At 32.3% G+C, this 17,877-nt stretch overlaps 1 protein-coding gene and 1 non-coding gene across 2 annotated transcripts; both read right to left on the reverse strand.

The window, feature by feature from the left end:
• Nucleotides 1–6,144: 6,144 nt before the first annotated feature.
• LOC146941830 (calnexin homolog) lies at nucleotides 6,145–9,422 on the reverse strand. The gene is made up of 6 exons (XM_085755675.1): nucleotides 9,237–9,422; nucleotides 9,088–9,157; nucleotides 7,019–8,148; nucleotides 6,850–6,921; nucleotides 6,627–6,740; nucleotides 6,145–6,530 (listed from the first exon to the last, which is right to left on the reverse strand). The coding sequence occupies exons 1-6, from the start codon at nucleotides 9,333–9,335 to the stop codon at nucleotides 6,390–6,392; spliced, it is 1,626 nt and encodes a 541-aa protein (XP_085611801.1). The 5' UTR covers nucleotides 9,336–9,422; the 3' UTR covers nucleotides 6,145–6,389.
• Nucleotides 9,423–16,827: 7,405 nt separating this feature from the next.
• Nucleotides 16,828–16,909, reverse strand: TRNAS-AGA (transfer RNA serine (anticodon AGA)). The gene has a single exon. It is a non-coding gene; the product is annotated as a tRNA-Ser (tRNA).
• Between the last annotated feature and the right edge of the window lie 968 nt (nucleotides 16,910–17,877).

The following is a 17,877-nucleotide window of genomic DNA, read 5'->3' on the forward strand; positions in this document are numbered from 1 at the left end:
AAAATAGGGCGCGCGAGGAAAGGCATGGGGTGGGAAAAGTAATACTCTAAGGAAAAACTGTTATGCATGTAATTGGAGACTGTAATTACTTTTTTTTAGAGGAAGACTGTAATTACTTTTGTTGATTATGTTTCCTCACATTTACATTCCCTTGTAAATGTCTGATGCCGGATGTTATAATTCTCAGCTTTTAAGTTAATAATATTCATCCTCCTATATAAAAAAAAAATGTTTATTTTCATGATCTAAATATACATTTTTTTCATAAAAAAATGTTTATTTTCATGATCTAAATATACATTTTTTTCATTCAAATAAAATTAAGTTTTTCTCATTAATAATAAAAATTGAAATGTTACTCATTTGACAAACAGTTTAGGCAATTCTTTTAGAATTGTGATAATTATTATATTTATATGTAATCTTTTGAGCTTAATTAACAGGGATAATGTTATCTTGTTAACTGCCCTATAGGCATTCGCATGTGTCATTTGTTGTTAAATTGCACTTGTTTGTTAGTGTGCATGTTTCAGTTTATTAAGGTTCAATGTTAGAGAAGTAAGTGTTGTATTTGGTTTGGCAGTTCAAAAGATGTTAGTTTGCCCTAGTTAACTGTCCGGTGGCGAGCGTTGAGCTTTGAAAGATGTTTGTTGAAGGACAAGTCAAGGTGTGGTGTGGCCCCATGCTGCCTGGTGACCTAAGCAGATATTTTAGGAAATAGAAAGCACATTTGGTACTTTTGGGTCAACGTACCTTTTAAGAGAAGTAAACCTTTTAGTCTTATGCTTGGCTCATTTGAGGAGTGGGGAAGGGTAAGTACCAGTGTACCACATGTAGAAAAACAAAATGGTTTAGCATATTTTCATCTCTGTTTTTATGGTTTACGTTAATCTCCTTATGAACTACTTTTTTTAAGATAGGATATGATTTTTTTGAGGGAAAAGATAGGATATGTTGAATTTGTATTATGTTGGTTTAGTAATATGTTTTGTTAGTCACCACCAAAAAAAAGTAATATGTTTTGTTTTGTATTTTAACATCTGGTGGTATTGATTTATAACCTTGGAGTGTATTTCTTTCAAATTTCTAGATTTAATTATCTTGAGTATCAATTTTGATGAGTTAGTTTAACTTCTTCAAAAAAGAATGTAATATGTTCTTTTTTGTATGTTTAACCCTTATATGTTTATCAAATTTTTTTTTTTTGAGATTGATCAACTTAGTTAAGTACTATCTCATTAAATATATATAGAACAGGGGATTAATTTGGTAGATCAAGTAATTGAATCATTATTTTACTTATCTATAACAAAGTATAAAGAAAATACATGATTTTTTTTTTGGATTTTTCATTATTTCAAGTATACCTTTAAACAAATTTGTTTTTAAGAATGCTATAGTGTTGTGTTATTGAAAAGGGTAATTTTTTTAATATATTTGTTTCATTGTTGGTAAAAGGTAAACATAGTTTGTTACTATTTAAAAGTTACAAACATATATAAATCTATAATAATATATCTATAATATAAAACAATATAAAGAGAATACATGATTTTTTTAGGCTGAATTTTTCATTATTCAAGTTATACCCTTAAACAAATTTGCTTTTATGAATGGTATATTGTTGGTGTTATTGAAAAAAATAAGATTTTTTTTTTTTGAACAAGAATTTTTATTATATTGTTGGTACAAGATAAACATAGTTTGTTACTATTCAAAAGTCACAAACATCTATAAACCTAATCTATAACAATATATAAAGAGAATACATGATTTTTTTGGGCTGAATTTTTCATTGTTCAAGTTATATCCTTAAGTTCCTTAAAAAAAAAAGTTATATCCTTAAGTCTTTTAAAAAAAAGTTATACCCATAAACAAACTTTCTTTTAAGAATGCTATATTGTTGATGTTATTGAAAATGATAAGAATTTTTATTATATTTGTTATATTGTTGGTAAAATACAAGCATAATTTATTTGAATTCATTATAAAAATAAATAATGAAAAAACATTTAATATAAATAATTAATTATGTGGATAAAATAGGCGGAGGGGCAAAATCCTGAAGAAAATAAAACAGGGGGGTAAAATTCCGAGTTTTAAAATACGGGAGGCAAAATCCAGAATCAATCAAAATGATGGGGGGGGGGGGGGAGTAAAATTCTGAGTTTTAAAATAGGGGGTCAAAATTTAAATTCAATCAAAATAGAGAGGGTAAAACTGCACTTAAGCCTATCTTAATCAAAATCAAATTTTCATAAAAAATCATTCCTTAAAATTTTATATTATTTAATTGTAACATTTTAGTATTTTTATCTTTTTTTTGGTTCCTCTTAAGTCCTTAATGTATCAAAATATACACATTTTAATCCTTTTCTACTTTTTTTAATTAAAATAATGTTGAAAGAACTATTTTACCTAAAGGACTAAATTGTAAAAAAGGATTAAATTGTGTACATTTTGATAGATAAAGAACTTAAACAAAAATAAGATAAAAGACTGCAATGAATTTTTGTGATGAAAGAGTTTTTGTTAGGATAGTTTAGGGTCGTTCCAATGGGTTTGATTTTGTTCCAGTTGGTTTGGCTTATCATGATGTTTTCCCGTTTTGGGTTGTACCGGAGTCAGGTCTAATGTTCATCCGATCTCTGTATCTCTTTATTTTTTATTTAATATATTTTTCTTTGGCTTAAAAAAATCAAAAAGTAGAGTATCGAAAAGACATTTGAGTAATATTTTATTTTGTGGTGTCCGGGGTTCGAATCCCGAACCTTGCATATATTATGCACTGTCCTTACCAACTGAAGGGACACATTTGAGTAATATTTATACACAAAGTAAAAAAATTAAGTCCAAATAAATCAATTCAAACGGGCCCTAAATTCAATCAAAATAGAGAGGGTAAAACTGCACTTAAGCCTATCTTAATCAAAATCAAATTTTCATAAAAAATCATTGCTTAAAATTTTATATTATTTAATTGTAACATTTTAGTATTTTTATCTTTTTTTTGGTTCCTCTTAAGTCCTTAATGTATCAAAATATACACATTTTAATCCTTTTCTACTTTTTTTAATTAAAATAATGTTGAAAGAACTATTTTACCTAAAGGACTAAATTGTAAAAAAGGATTAAATTGTGTACATTTTGATAGATAAAGAACTTAAACAAAAATAAGAAAAAAGACTGCAATGAATTTTTGTGATGAAAGAATTTTTGTTAGGATAGTTTAGGGTCGTTCCAATGGGTTTGATTTTGTTCCAGTTGGTTTGGCTTATCATGATGTTTTCCCGTTTTGGGTTGTACCGGAGTCAGGTCTAATGTTCATCCGATCTCTGTATCTCTTTATTTTTTATTTAATATATTTTTATTTGGCTTAAAAAAAATCAAAAAGTAGAGTATCGAAAAGACATTTGAGTAATATTTTATTTTGTGGTGTCCGGGGTTCGAATCCCGAACCTTACATATATTATGCACTGTCCTTACCAACTGAAGGGACACATTTGAGTAATATTTATACACAAAGTAAACAAATTAAGTCCAAATAAATCAATTCAAACGGGCCCTAAATTAACTTTTTTTTATTGAAATTGGAATAAAAAAATTGTTATATAAAAATTATTTTCCATTTTAAGATAGTTTTGTATAGTTTGTTTGATGTTTTCCATATCTTCTGTAATTGTTTTCTCAATGTGTAAAACAAAAGATTTATTGCCTAAAAAAATTATTAGAAAAAGGATAGAGGTGGTAACACATCTTAAGCTTTCTCGTAAAAAAGTCATTTTAAAAATTTAATTTTTTTAAGGGGAAAATTTAATTTAATATGTACTAAAACAAATGACCACTTACATACAGATTACTCAGCACTCCCTTGAGTTTTGAATTTTTTTTTTTTTTTTTGTGGTGGTTGAGGTTTGAATCTCGGACCTTGCATATATTATGTATTATCCTTACCAACTGAGCTAAGCTCACGAGGATAGAATAAAAACAACATAAAATAAAAAGATAATCCCCCATCCTAAATAAGTTAATTGGCATAAATTTTTTATATCAAACTTGAAGTCGATTCATAATTAGTTTAATCCTAAAACTTATCGTATCTTGTCTTTTAGTGAAAAAAATTAACCTGCATTTAAGATGGATTAGAAACCAACAAGATCATATAAGAAAATATATTACTGATTTATCTTTATAAAATATAAAAAATTTAAATCTAATAAATTAAATATATCAACAAAATAATAAAAAAAATGTTCTTGTGAGCTTAGCTTAGTTGGTATGGACATTGCATAATATTTGAAGTGAAAATCTCGTCCATTGCGTGTCAATGTTTATGGAGCTATCAATTTAGGTGCACTTACATGACAGTATCAATAACTTTTTTTTGAACAAGGCAAAATGAAACTAAAAAACCAAAATCCTTCCAGCACAAGACGTACCAGAAAAGATTAAAAGATACAAGCAGTCACTAGAAACAAGACAAGACACAACAAAAAAGGCAAGAGCTAAATAACAGACATCAAACACATTTGAGGATGCAACCTCCAATACAGATAATCAAAATCAAAAGTAGCGTAATTTGATTTCAATCACCTAAAAGATTGAAGTTTGATTCTCTCGAGTAACGTTTGCAAAGGCTCGACTTTTTGTTGAAAGATTCGACAATTACGATCTTTTCAGATTGACCAAGTTGTAGCTGCCCAAAACACATCCATTGTACAATAAGCTCGTTTGGACGGAGCGCCTAAAGCACAAAAATGATCTGTTGTTCCTGCAGAAGGCCATTTCCTACAAACTCGAAACCCAACCAAGCTGCCACCATATTCCAAATTCTACCAAAATGATTACATCTAACGAATAAGTGGCCCCTCTCCTCATCCAAACCACAACTCCCACATAATGACGATCATCTGAACTAACAATACCTCTCCTAGCTAGATTATCCTTAGTCGGAATGCGATTCAAAAGCAAGCGCCACACAAAATATTCACTTTGAGCGGCACTCCTTTAACCTAAACATTGGTAAGACCGTCCAAACTATCATTTTTCATGGAAATCAGAAAGTCATAAGCGCTGATGACTAAATAAATTTTGGAAGAATCTAACGGTCATACCCATCTATCATTTGAACTTTCCTGCAAAACAACGTTAGATAATAACAACTTAATATCTCCCACCATCTTCTCCTCCCAAGCAAACAGACGTCTCCACCACTTCCACGCCTCACCCCAACCCAAAATAAACATATCAGCCACCACCATCAATTTATTTTCCGACAACTCGAATAATCTTCTAAAATTATCACACAAACGATTCACCCCACCCCCAATCCTTCCAAAACAACGTAGAAGACCCATTACCCACAACACGTTTAGTATTGTCAGGTATCCAAGTCTCCACACCATCCCTAACACCCTCCTTAATCCTAACAATATCCCCCTTCCTTCAGAAGTACATAAGCGGACAATATCAATAATTAATTTATGGAGGTAAGAAAACTTAAAAACAGTTCCCCTAAAAAAAACTTTAAAAAATAAAATTATAATTAAAAAATTACGAAAATATGATATGATTTATATTTAATTTAATTTTTTTAACAAATTTGATATGATTTTTTTTGAAACATTGATATGATTTATTGTATGGGTAGTTTTTTCATACATACACACCCAAACACATTTAACTATTACTCATTTTTTACATGAATTTAATATCTTTTTTCTTTAGGGATAAATTAACTTACACTTTTTAAAAAAAAAATCAATAAAATTGTGAAATAACCGGAAAAACATCAAGTAATAATAATTGAAAAATATTTTACAAATAGTGTTAAATTTGTTAACTATCACTAGTTTTTGACTTTTTTTTTAAAGGTACTCATTTTTTACAAGAATTTAACTTATGTTTTTCAGGGATAAATTAACTTTTATCTTTTGAACACCAAACTTCTACAATTCTACTTGATATGATTATTATATAAAATCATCACTATTCCATTGCTGCGAATTTGCACTTTTTCCATTACCAAACTTAAATCCACCAGAAAAAAAACATAGGCTAGATCGGCCAGAAAGGAAAGAGATATATTTGGGAACATTAGGAATAAGAAAAGCAAGAAACACAGTGGCTAGAGACAGGCCCGTATTTGGCTATGTGAAAAACATAATTCATTACTAGAAAAAAGAGGACAAAAAATAATTGTACAGCTACAATTAGGTCAAACACTCAGAGTATCCAAAAGGAGAAAATATACTCCTTGAGTATATAATCTTTCGAAAAAGGTAAAAGGAAAAAATGAATACGAAGTGCACCTAAAATCCAACTAAGCCCCCCAAAATTAACCACTCATGATGATACTTAATGGGCAGCCACTATAAGCTTCAATCCTTTCAATTGTCTCGCTTTGGCCTCCTACGTGGAGCATTGGCTGTTTCTTCCTTTTCTTTGTTGTCTTCATTCTCTCCACCAGCTTGGGAAGTTTCTGTGCGTTCTGTGTTGGTCTTCTTCTCTACCTTCGCCTCCACCTTAGCCTGCAGAAGAAAAGACTTGGTTATGACCATGAATGTGAATGAAAAATACCCCCATGAAATTAATATGAACGAGCATAATAAAATTTCACAACTTACAGGTTTCTTCCCGCCGAATATGAGCCTAAAGAAAATTGTCACGAAAACAACCACAACGGATGCAAGAATTCCAATAGTCAGATTTGGTTGCTTCTCCCCCTTTTCAATGATTTCCTGCAGAGAAGCATAAAGTATAAGTCATAATCCATCCAGTAAGTGAATCATAATGGATACCAAAAGAGGAGGAAAATTTAAACTTATTATTTGAAGCTTTAATACTTACAATAATCTTATCTTTCTGGCCACTTAGGAAGGGAATGTCTGCGATCTTGTACAAGAGGTCAAATGCCTTCTTCTGTAAGGTAAAAAAAATTAACATCATGCATAAGAAAGAAAAGGAAGGCTTATAAATATAAGAGAGAAGATAGAGTAAATGGAAGGATTTTCGTTACCTGGTAGCCAGCAATACCCTCGGACTCAGCTGCTGCCTCCTCTTCAGCCTTCTGTTTCTCTTTCTCAATGTTAAACTTGGGTTTCCATGTAGTTTCACGATAGGATTCTGCAATCTTATCATCCTTAGCTATAAGAATATTATCAAATAGAATGCCGTCCTGCATTGTCCAAATTTCAATACCAATGGCAGCAATAGGCTCAAAGTCAGGTTTCTCAAGTTCAAAGTACTCTGGGTTTGGAATCTCCCGAGGCTTCCATATACCCTTATAAGCTGGGTTATCAATGTAGGGGGCACTCCACTTTCCCTTATAAGCTGGGTTCCTTTTCGTTGGCCTCTTCCACTCACCACAGCCAGGGGCTGATTCACACTTTGGGTTTTCAATTTTGGGAGCTTCCCATTCACCATCCTCCTCATCATCCCAATCCTCAGGTTTTGTTGCCTCTGGGTCATCTATTTCCTCTGGCTCGTCATCCAACCATTCTTCAGGTTTCTCAGCTTCTTCATCAATAATTTCCATAGGTGCATCCTCATCCCAGTCCTCTGGCTTTACAGCTTCTGGGTCAGGAATCTTGGCTCTCTCGTCCCAGTCTTCTGGTTTGTTATCATCAGGATCAGGGATTGTCTTGGAAGGGATAAGAGAAGGCTCAAAATCCTCCTCGGACAGGAAGTTAGCCTTTTTCTTCTCCTCGCCGTCAACTAGAATTCTCACCTCATTATCAGGCTTTAGAATGGCAGTGTACACATGAGATAGTTTGTCAGATGGGACAGAAGGGGGGAACTTGAGATGGTGTTCAACATACTTTCCAGTCTTTGGATTTTTATGCCTGAAGATGAAGTGCACCTTGTTTGTTGCCCCGCACCTGTCTGGACCAAACATGACAGAATATGGAGATTCGTTGTCAAATCCCTTGGGTTTCCAACCACTCTCCTGGGGTTGAAGATATTTAATATATGCACCACCACATTCAAGGCCATTCTGAAGGCGAGTCTCAAACTGAAGGACAACTGATCCATCCTTAAGAATGACAGGTTCGTCAAGTTCTTTAACTATGGCGTACTTCCTTGCTGGTTCACTAACAAGAAGTCCAAAATCATCGTGCCCCTCACTCTTAGAATGCTTCCAGACACCTGATACCCAAAACAAAAATCAAAATGTACATCAAAATTTGTTGGATAGACTATACATATCAAAATCAATTAATGCGAAACAGATCCGGGTTTGCATAGTGTGATATGCGTTGGATTTAAACCTTCAAAATTTATTGAACTTGCAAAATAAACTGAACTATACTTCACAGCTTCAGTCTTAAGAATCAGATATGAGATATGCACACCCCAGAATGAATAACAGAAATAAAATGAAAGTGGTTGGATAAAATACTATATAGCCTTAGTTTCTATTTAATTTCATTAATAATAGATTTGACAAATAATTCCCTATGCTTTCATCCTTACTTTCATTATTATTCCGTAGCATATTGCCAACACAACAACCCTTCAACATTGCCACAAAAATCATTCTTATATTTCAAAAAATATTCCTATTGGTTTTTATAGTTGGGTCCCTGTAATTTTAAAAGGAAATCAAGTGGAATCCAAATCTAGCCTGCAATATTATACACATGTATACTATATGATCACTTGCAAGTATATGTATAATGTATTGCACACTAACAACAAATTTCAGATAATTTAGACGTAATTAATTAAGTTATGCATAAAATACAAAATAAGTCACCAGAATAGCAGTTAGTTTGTTTATTCAATTGCATGAAATTCATAATTCAGAATAACTTGATCTAACTTACGATCATGCGTGATCGTGAATCAATAATCCAGATTAGGTTTTACTTAAATCTAACAGCAGCAACTCAATTATAATTGAAAATTCTCAACAAAAACAAAACTATACTCCATGTAGTAGCAGAAACCGATTTCTTTTAAAAAGTTATCGATATATCAAAGTTAACATAGATCCAAAACACAATTAATTAATAATAAGAAAACAAAAATCAAACTACTTGAATTGAATTAGAAGCAAAACAAAACCGATTCGAATTTACTTACCATTGTATTCCTCCTTTTCAGATACAATCCAACGGCTATCAAAATCCTCATCGAACGATTCGTAGAAGATCTAAACAAAAAAAAATCGCAAATCAGAGATCCATCACAAACAAAAAAAAATAATGAATAATGAGGTAAATCGTAATTACCGCATCGTCAGCTTCATCGGAAGCGTGAACGAAGGAAGAGGAAGCAATGAAGAAAAGGAGCACCGCGATAGCGATAGGGGTAACCTTTCGTTCCACCATTGCTAATGTCTCTGTGTTTCTAACTGAATTGTTGAAACCCTAGCTTTGATATAAAAATCTGATTCTGCTTCTGAGATCTAAATAGATAACTCGTTCTGTTCAAAGAGGATAGTGATAAATGGGATTCAACACTTACGCTTGCTGTTCGACCTGTTTCAACCAATCATATTGCGTGCCACGTGACTTAAACCAATTGTTTTGAGCCACGTTGGATTTTTTGCATCACTTCCCTCTCTTATGATGCACGGTCATAGTGTCAAAATCAAATCTAATATTTAATATTTTGTTTATTTTTTTGGTCACGACCAACCCAATCTATGAATTAATTATAAAAAGATCAACTAACTTTAATAATAATTAATTAATGCTGTTAAAAATTATAAATAACTTAATTGACTGGCCTTTGTAAATAAATGTGAATTTTTTGAAGGAAAATGTGATTGTTTTCCTTAAAAAAAATGTGATTGTTCATTTTCGATCTTAAATGCTTTAATACGTCAAATACGCTATGAAAAACTAACTTTCGTAACACATTTTTAAATAAAATACTCTATCAGTTGGAAAAATGCTCAAGCAGTGAAAAACCAAAGCATCAACCGCAATTCGCATATTGTCATTGAAAATTGGAAAAAAACCGAGTTCGAGGAGGTTCAAGTGTAATGCTGATGCATCCTTTTCCATTTTCCCTAATATAGTTGGATTCAAAGCTTGTATTCGCGATGCAGAGGAAAATTTTGTGATAGCACGAACTGATTGGGCTACCCCTTTGCATAATGTTGACGTAGAGGAGGTCATGGGTCTGCTAGATGCAATGCAATGGGTAAAATAGCTTAATATGGTGCACATGGATTTCGAAACGGATTCCAAAATAGTGGCAGATAACATATATGGTAAGGATGGTGTCTCTGATTTCATGGCAACGATTAATGATTGTAGACATTTGTTGAGTACTGATTTAGTAAACTCTGATGTGAGTTTTATTAGGAGACAAGCCAATGATGATGCTCATAGTTTAGTTAAGGAAGCACTGTACCTAGTCTCCAAGTTCATCGTAACACTCCACATTTTATTTCTACTTTGATGAATAATGAAAAACTATAAGCTTCTTTCTTTTAAAAAAATAAAATACACTACCAAAAATAGTTTCGGATCAGATCTTACATTTTTCAGGAGTTGGATGAACAATAAAAAACGGTAGTTGTCATTTCAAAATGGAGAGTAATTGATTGACCCCTTAATATAATTAAATTGTTTGCTACTTAGACCTCACCTTTTCTACCTGCAGTTTTACCTGTTTTTCTTTTCCTTTCTAAAATACACATCCATTGGCCCATCCCTAGCTCCAAATACTAAAAATTAATAGAGATTTACTTTTCCCACCCTATGTCTTTCCTAGCGCGCCCAATTTTATTCCATTTTTACCCCTGTCCGGATTTCGTTTTCCGGAATCGATTGTTAGAAATTTGCAGATGTATCTGGATTTTACAATCCGGAATTGTTTTCTTCCAGAACTTTTACAATTTCAAGCTTTAAAATTCGTAAAATAAAATGCAAATAAAGTAAAAAACATAAATAAAAACACATAAACATAAAAACAACTCATTTTATTAATATATGAATAATACATTACAATAATTTTCAAGCTTTTTAAGCTTATTACATAAGATCCTAAATCTATTTCTAATCTCCTAAGAGCCTAATTCCAATCTCCTAAGAGTCTAACCACTGCTATGTGATATGACATAGTAGTAGTTTCCCTATTGGAGGGCAACCGGAGGAGGAGGGAAGCGGAGGGCGGGAAGAAGAAACCAATTCCCTTGAGGGAGGTAGGGGGTTCTCAAACTTACGCCCAGACATGCCAAGCTAAGAACCACACTGACCCACATGACCCCCAGATGAACCGCGCTTCCATCCTCATTGACTGTTCATACAAACCCTGAAAGTTTTCAACGAGGCCCTTATCTATGAAAAACCAACGATGAAAAACCATGGTTGTAAAAGGAAGAAGAGGAGGAGAGGGTGGGAGAGGATGGTGTGAGAAATGGTGGGGTTTGGAAGGCTATTTATAGGGAGGGGGGTCAAAAACGGTTGGGAGGTCATAAATGTAGTAAAAAAAACGTGGTAAAAACGTTTTTTGACTTGACCACCGACAAAAACATGTGGTGCAGACCACCGGCCATGACACTGATGCAGTCCATAAAATACAATCTGGAATGCACCTTTGGTTTCCGGAATATATTTTCCAGCTTAACACGATAATGGTGAACAACGGAAAAGTTGGCACTTCTTGTAGGGTTAAGGAAGTTCCAGATTGTATAATCTGAAAAGTTTCAGCATTGGATTCTTTTGAAAGAGAGTCATTAATGTAGGTTTGGATGGTTACAACCACTAACACGTTTTCATTGACTGTAATAATGACCTAGAACTTGTTTTAGGCTATAAATAAGTTTTCATCTTCAACAAATACCTTCATTCGTCACTTCACCTCTTTTCTTCCGTTTTCTTCAAATGTTTTTAGTTTTTTAGGGGTGTCGGTGGTGTCATGGTCAGTGTTGACCGTTCATATGAACCCTGCAATTGCATTGCAGCGTGTGTGGGGTTCATATAACGATCAACAGAGACCCCTGACATCAAAGAAAGACACAAAAAAGCAACAAACATCGGTTCTGAAATTCGTTTTCCGGATATCACTAACAATCTGGTCTGGATTATATAATCCGGACCATGGACATTTTTGGAAATTTTGCAGAGCGCGCGAGAAGGCAGCAGGGTGAGAAAAGTAAATCTCAAATTAATATTACAAACTATTTCGAAGAAAAAAAAATATTACAAACTATTAAGAATGAGTAATGTTAGCAACACACATTTTAACTTACATTTTTCAACACACTCTCATTAATTAATTAAAAATCACGAGTCCCGCCAAATTATGTGGGGTCCATATAAATTTTATGAGACACATGTGAATTTTAACTAATCAAAAATGTTGTGTTAAAATGTGTGTTGCTATCATTTCTCTAAGAATTAATCATGTTTTCAATATATGAAATAGTATATATAAAATTATGTTAAAGTGATAAGTTTTATTTTAAATAAAACTAATAAGTATTGCTGATTTGAGCAATTTTCATAAAACGTTCAACGATGTCTAATAATTTTTGAGTTTGTGATAATTTTAAAAAAAAAATAAATTCGATTGTAATTTTTATTTGGCAAGGATCTTGCACTTCATATTTTTCGAGTTTAAGAAAGAAGATGATGATGAAAATGATGAAGATGTTCATATGGTCTATGATTTTCTTTAATTAAAAATATTATAATAAATAAAGTTATTAATAAAATTATTATTTCAACATTTTTTATAATAAAAAATGAAAAAGGATAACACATATGCAACTGTTGATAGATAAAGGATTTAAACGGGACAAAAAAAAATATAAAAGACAAATGTGTTATAACTAAATAAGATAAATGATCTCGTGTAATTTTGTCTTTCTTATTTCTCGATAAAATTGTTATTTCTTTGGAATCTGATACTTGGGTTCCTAACAATTGGTTTGTCCTACCGGTTCTTTGAGGCATGTCAGTGTTCATGATGATGGAGGCAATAACGATGCCAAAATTCGACGGATGTATTGGTGGTTGATTCAAGTCTAGCATTACATTAAAGTTCTTAAGATTTGTAAGGAAAAATGGATATCATAGACTTTATTGGGATTTGACGAAGAAGTCATCTTAGAGGAAAACAAATCAAAACGTAGATTTTTGCTCCTTTGAGAAGCCTTTGCTCGTGAAATTCAATCCAGAATTTGGGGTTTGTTTTAAGTTCATCGGGAAGAACTAATGGCAAAAAATAAAACTGAGCACAAGAAAAGAATCAAAAGAGGCGATGCAACCCCCTTTGAAAGAGAAAAATTCATTAGAGCAAAAAAAAAATTGTGGTGAAGATGGAGGTATGGATAGCAAGGTAAAAAAAGAGTTGTAATGACAAGGCGGTGAAACTAGAGCAAGGCAAATCGCAAATTTGGCCCAAACAAAATGTTAACCTAGATTTAAAGACGAGGGGCACCATGAAAAGACGAAGGAGAATAAGAGCAAAGGCGGAACAAGGGCGGCGTGCAATCTATTATCAAGATGGAGAAAACCATTTTCTTGGTGGCCAAGATGTAGCCCTAGAAATGAGAAGTGGAAAACAATTAAGTACAAGGAAGAAAACAAATCAGAATGTGAAAAAAGAACCACTAGATGTGAATCGGAACAACAAAGATGGGTGCATAGCAGCGAGATAACAATGAAGATTCTTCCAAATTAGAGATACTTATGCCATAAAAACTGTCAGATGACGATACTCAAGTGATTTTTGTTGCAACTTCGGTAGAAGAATCAAGGAGTGGGTATGCGGTGTTGACGTCGATAGACATAGAGCCCACAACAACTACACACAAGTGGGTTAGACTGTCATCACCAACAAAATAGGGGGACACTGATTTTCCTACGAAAAAAGAGTGGAGCATGATTGACAGCCAATCTTTCAAACTCGACGACGAATTTGGAGCAACTCCAATAACGAAAGCGAGGTCGTTGTTCTAAAATATTATCAAGTTAATTGTTTCAGTAAGTTAGCTATTATGGCAGAAAAATACAAAGCAATGGAATAGGAAGCTGGCTGAAGATAAAGTTGGTTCATTAAACTCTCAGCAATGGGATCCTAGAGGAAAATTTCATTTTATTTTTCTGCCATTGACTAAATTTCCTAAGGCAAACAACAACATTGTCGGTGAAGTTCAGTCGAATTCCTAATATGAGTATTTTAGCCAAAGCAACATTATCCCTTTTGGTTTTTCCTCAAGAATAATATAACAAATGTCAACACTGAGGACATGGTTCTCTTGAAAATGGGTGTATTGATAAGAATATTGAATAAAGGGAAGTTATAGTAGTTAAAGTGGTTACCAGTTGTTAGAGCAGTTAGTTAGTAAATTAGTTAGTTAGGTTTAGGTTGTTAGTTAGATTTCTATTTTCCATTGTAAATTAGTTAGATTTCTATTAGTTAGTTATCTCTTTGCTGCATAAGGTCTATAAATATAAGGCTTAAATGCACTTTTCACCCCTTATGTTTCAAAAAGTTGCGATTTTGTCCCCCTTTTAAAAAAAATGGATATTTTAACCCCTAACTTTTGTCTCTCTTTTGAATGGCTGATTTTGACCAACTCAAAGCCTATGTGTCAAGTCACTTAAGTGATTTGGCATGCCAACTGTGTAATTTTCATTTAAAAAATAAAAGAAAAGCCACTCATGTATTTCAAGAATTAAAAAAATAAAATAATACAACAAAGATGCATGTGAGTTTCTAATTTTTTCCCCTTTTCATCTTCTTCCTTCCCCTCATTCTTCATCTTCATAATCCTTCAACATAGAACCCAGAAAAGAAAAAAAAAACCCAGAAAATAGTTGTAAAAACAAAAAACACTCTCTCCTCTCCTTACGTGATTTCCAGCACAAGCCCAGAAAACTCATACTCTCCTCTTCTCAACAACATTCTTAACAGGATATGATTTCCCCTTCTCCATTCTCTTCTCCTTCCTCATTTTCCTTCTTCTCACACCTTCATTACCTTCAATATCATCTTACTGTTTCAATTTGTCGCAATCCATAATCAATGGAAAAAAAATTAAAAAATCCCCAAAACAACGAATACAGATCTAAAAAATAAGAATAGGTAACTATCAACCTCACAACGATGAAGAAGAGGTAGCAAACAGTCACGTTATCCCTAAGGAAGATTTCGGTGCAGGTGGGTTTGAAGAAGAAGAATTGGAAGGAGCAGATTGAGAAGGTGAAAATGATGCATTAACAATGTTCCAAATTGGGTTTCCAAAACATGCAGTGATAAGTGAATTAGAAGTAGAAATGAGAACTTTATGGAACAAAAATGACTCAATTAACAATGTTCCAGATTGATTTGCATTTTCAATCAAAACCCTAAAAAGTGATTGAATCAATGGAAAGGAGAAAGAAGGTGAATCAATGGAAAAGATGGTGGTGTGGTTGTTGTTTCTGTTGTGGTGGTTGTTGGAAGGAGATGGTGGTGCGGTGGACAGATTGGGATAGGAGATGATGATGGTGCGGTTGTTGTTGTTGTGTTTTTACATTGAGGAAGAAGCTTAAACAGAAGCTTGATGATGGTGCTCAACGTGTTCCTCACCTTTCCCTTATCCTTTTTATCTTTTTTATTTTTTTTATTTTAGAAATACACACATGGTATTTATAATTATTTTTAATTAAAAAATGTACAGATGGCATCCTTGTCACTTAAATGACTTGACACATATGCTTTGACTTGGTCAAAATCAACCATTCAAAAGAGGGGCAAACGTTAGGGGTTAAAATATCCATTTTTTTAAAAAGGGGCTAAAATCGCAACTTTTTGAAACATAAGGGGTGAAAAGTGCATTTAAGCCTAAATATAACCTTCTTCTCTTAGGCTTTGTTTGGGAGTTTGGAGGGGAAGGGAGGGGAGGGCTTTGGGGGGTTGGAAATATATAGAAAAATGGACAAAAAATTCACATTTTTTGAAAAAACAGTTTTTTAGAGAATGATAAACTAATACTTATGATTAATATACTTTTAATTTTAAGAATATTATAACAACATAGATTGAATTTGAAAAATTCATATAAACCCTTCATAACCCCCTAAAACCCTCCCCCAATACAATTTTTGAGTTCCCCCAAATGAGGGGGATTTTTAATTATGAGTAAAAAAATTAACCTCCAAAGCCCTCTCCTCCCAATGTCTTCTATTTCTTCCATTTGATCATTCATCTTTGACATATAATCTTAATTGTAATTGGTTTTATAACCAACGTATGAGAGCTTGCTCTGTTGTTTTTTATTTTATTTTTTATTTCCTAATAAAATTGTTATTTCTGGAATTCAATTTTTGGGTTCATAACATTGTGTGTTTTTTAAAGAAGCTGAACATTATTTGTTGAATCTTTAGAGCCTATCCGAATATTTTATTTTTCATATATTATAATAGAAAGAAATGCATATTTTGTGTGAAGGAAATACTTTTGAAATCGTGGTTGATACATACTCATCATTCATTTATTCAACGATATGTTTTGTGTGAAGGAAACAACATATTGTATTTAATTATTAATTTATTTAAAATTGAATTAAATTTTAAATGAATTGTATTTATGAGAGTATGATATTCTACAAAGCTTCAATATACCTAAGAGAAGAATCATGTTAGTTTAAAGTTTTGAATATCCTTAGGCAAAAACAAAATGATCGAATTTTTTGCTAAAAAAAAATTGATCGAATTTTAGTTAAAATAAAACAAGACATGTAAGGTTTTATCGTTACCTACGGTAAATAAAACAAAATGTGAAAACCAAAAATATAAAATAAAAAGCGCACCGTTCTAAATTATCCCACAGAGAAAGTCTATACCTCCATATATTTAAGAAGAAAAAGACAAAAAACGTGGACGGCAGGATTCGAACCTGCGCGGGCAGAGCCCACATGATTTCTAGTCATGCCCGATAACCACTCCGGCACGTCCACATTTGTTGATTAGTTTCGTCAAAGAATATATGTAAAACAATGTACCTCTGTTTCATAGATTTATCATCTACCTTTTTGTTGGTCACTAAACATTATCTTAATGTTATATGACCAATAGTAATGACAGAACAAAAGTTTAATATTGCAAAAATTTCTTAATCATCTTGTCAAAAGAAAAAAACAATTTCTTAATCATATTTATTTAACAAATGTGTTAAAAAAAATTTATTCAAAACATGTGTTTAATACGAATCTTTCAAAACTGATTATTTTATTTAAAGGAAAACTCTCAAAACTGATTTTTTTTTTAGGGAATTTTTTTTTATCTCATTTATCTCAAAACTGATTTAAAAGTGAACATTTATCTCATTTATTAAAAAATAAATTTTATTAAAATTAACCGAAAATATTCATCGTTAGTCCGAGTCCATAGTAGATAATCAATTATGCCTTATTTAACTATATGGATAAAATCAAACTAATTTTATGATGGACAAAGAAAATAATGTTGTACTTGTACTGTATCCAAGTTTTTATTACCATTAGATTAATAAGTCCACCATACATCATTTGATATGTTAGCCAAAATGTTTAAAGGGGAATGGATTCTTCTATGATGTAATTTTGTCACATAGTTGCAAAAATCAACGGATGAGATTGTTTAACCGCATGATAATCTAAATTGTTTGATCACAAATCAACAGCTGAGATCAATTGCTGTATGAAACTATGTGAAGCTACAACACAGCATGGAATATGGACCAGTTTAAAGATCCCTTCCAACAATGCCACTAATCACCAAAGAATTATACAAAACATGCAAGTGCTTATCTACCTCCTTGTTCTGTCTTTACACTTGTCGTTCTTGGTTGCTTATAACCTAATTAACCGACACCCTTTACATTATTATTATATCATTTATTGACTTTATTTTAATCTATAAAAATTCATCTACACTTTCCCTCTCT

Source organism: Medicago sativa, chromosome 3, assembly GCF_051527215.1.
Source record: "Medicago sativa cultivar Bolivia chromosome 3, Bolivia_mono, whole genome shotgun sequence".
NCBI lineage: Eukaryota > Viridiplantae > Streptophyta > Magnoliopsida > Fabales > Fabaceae > Medicago > Medicago sativa.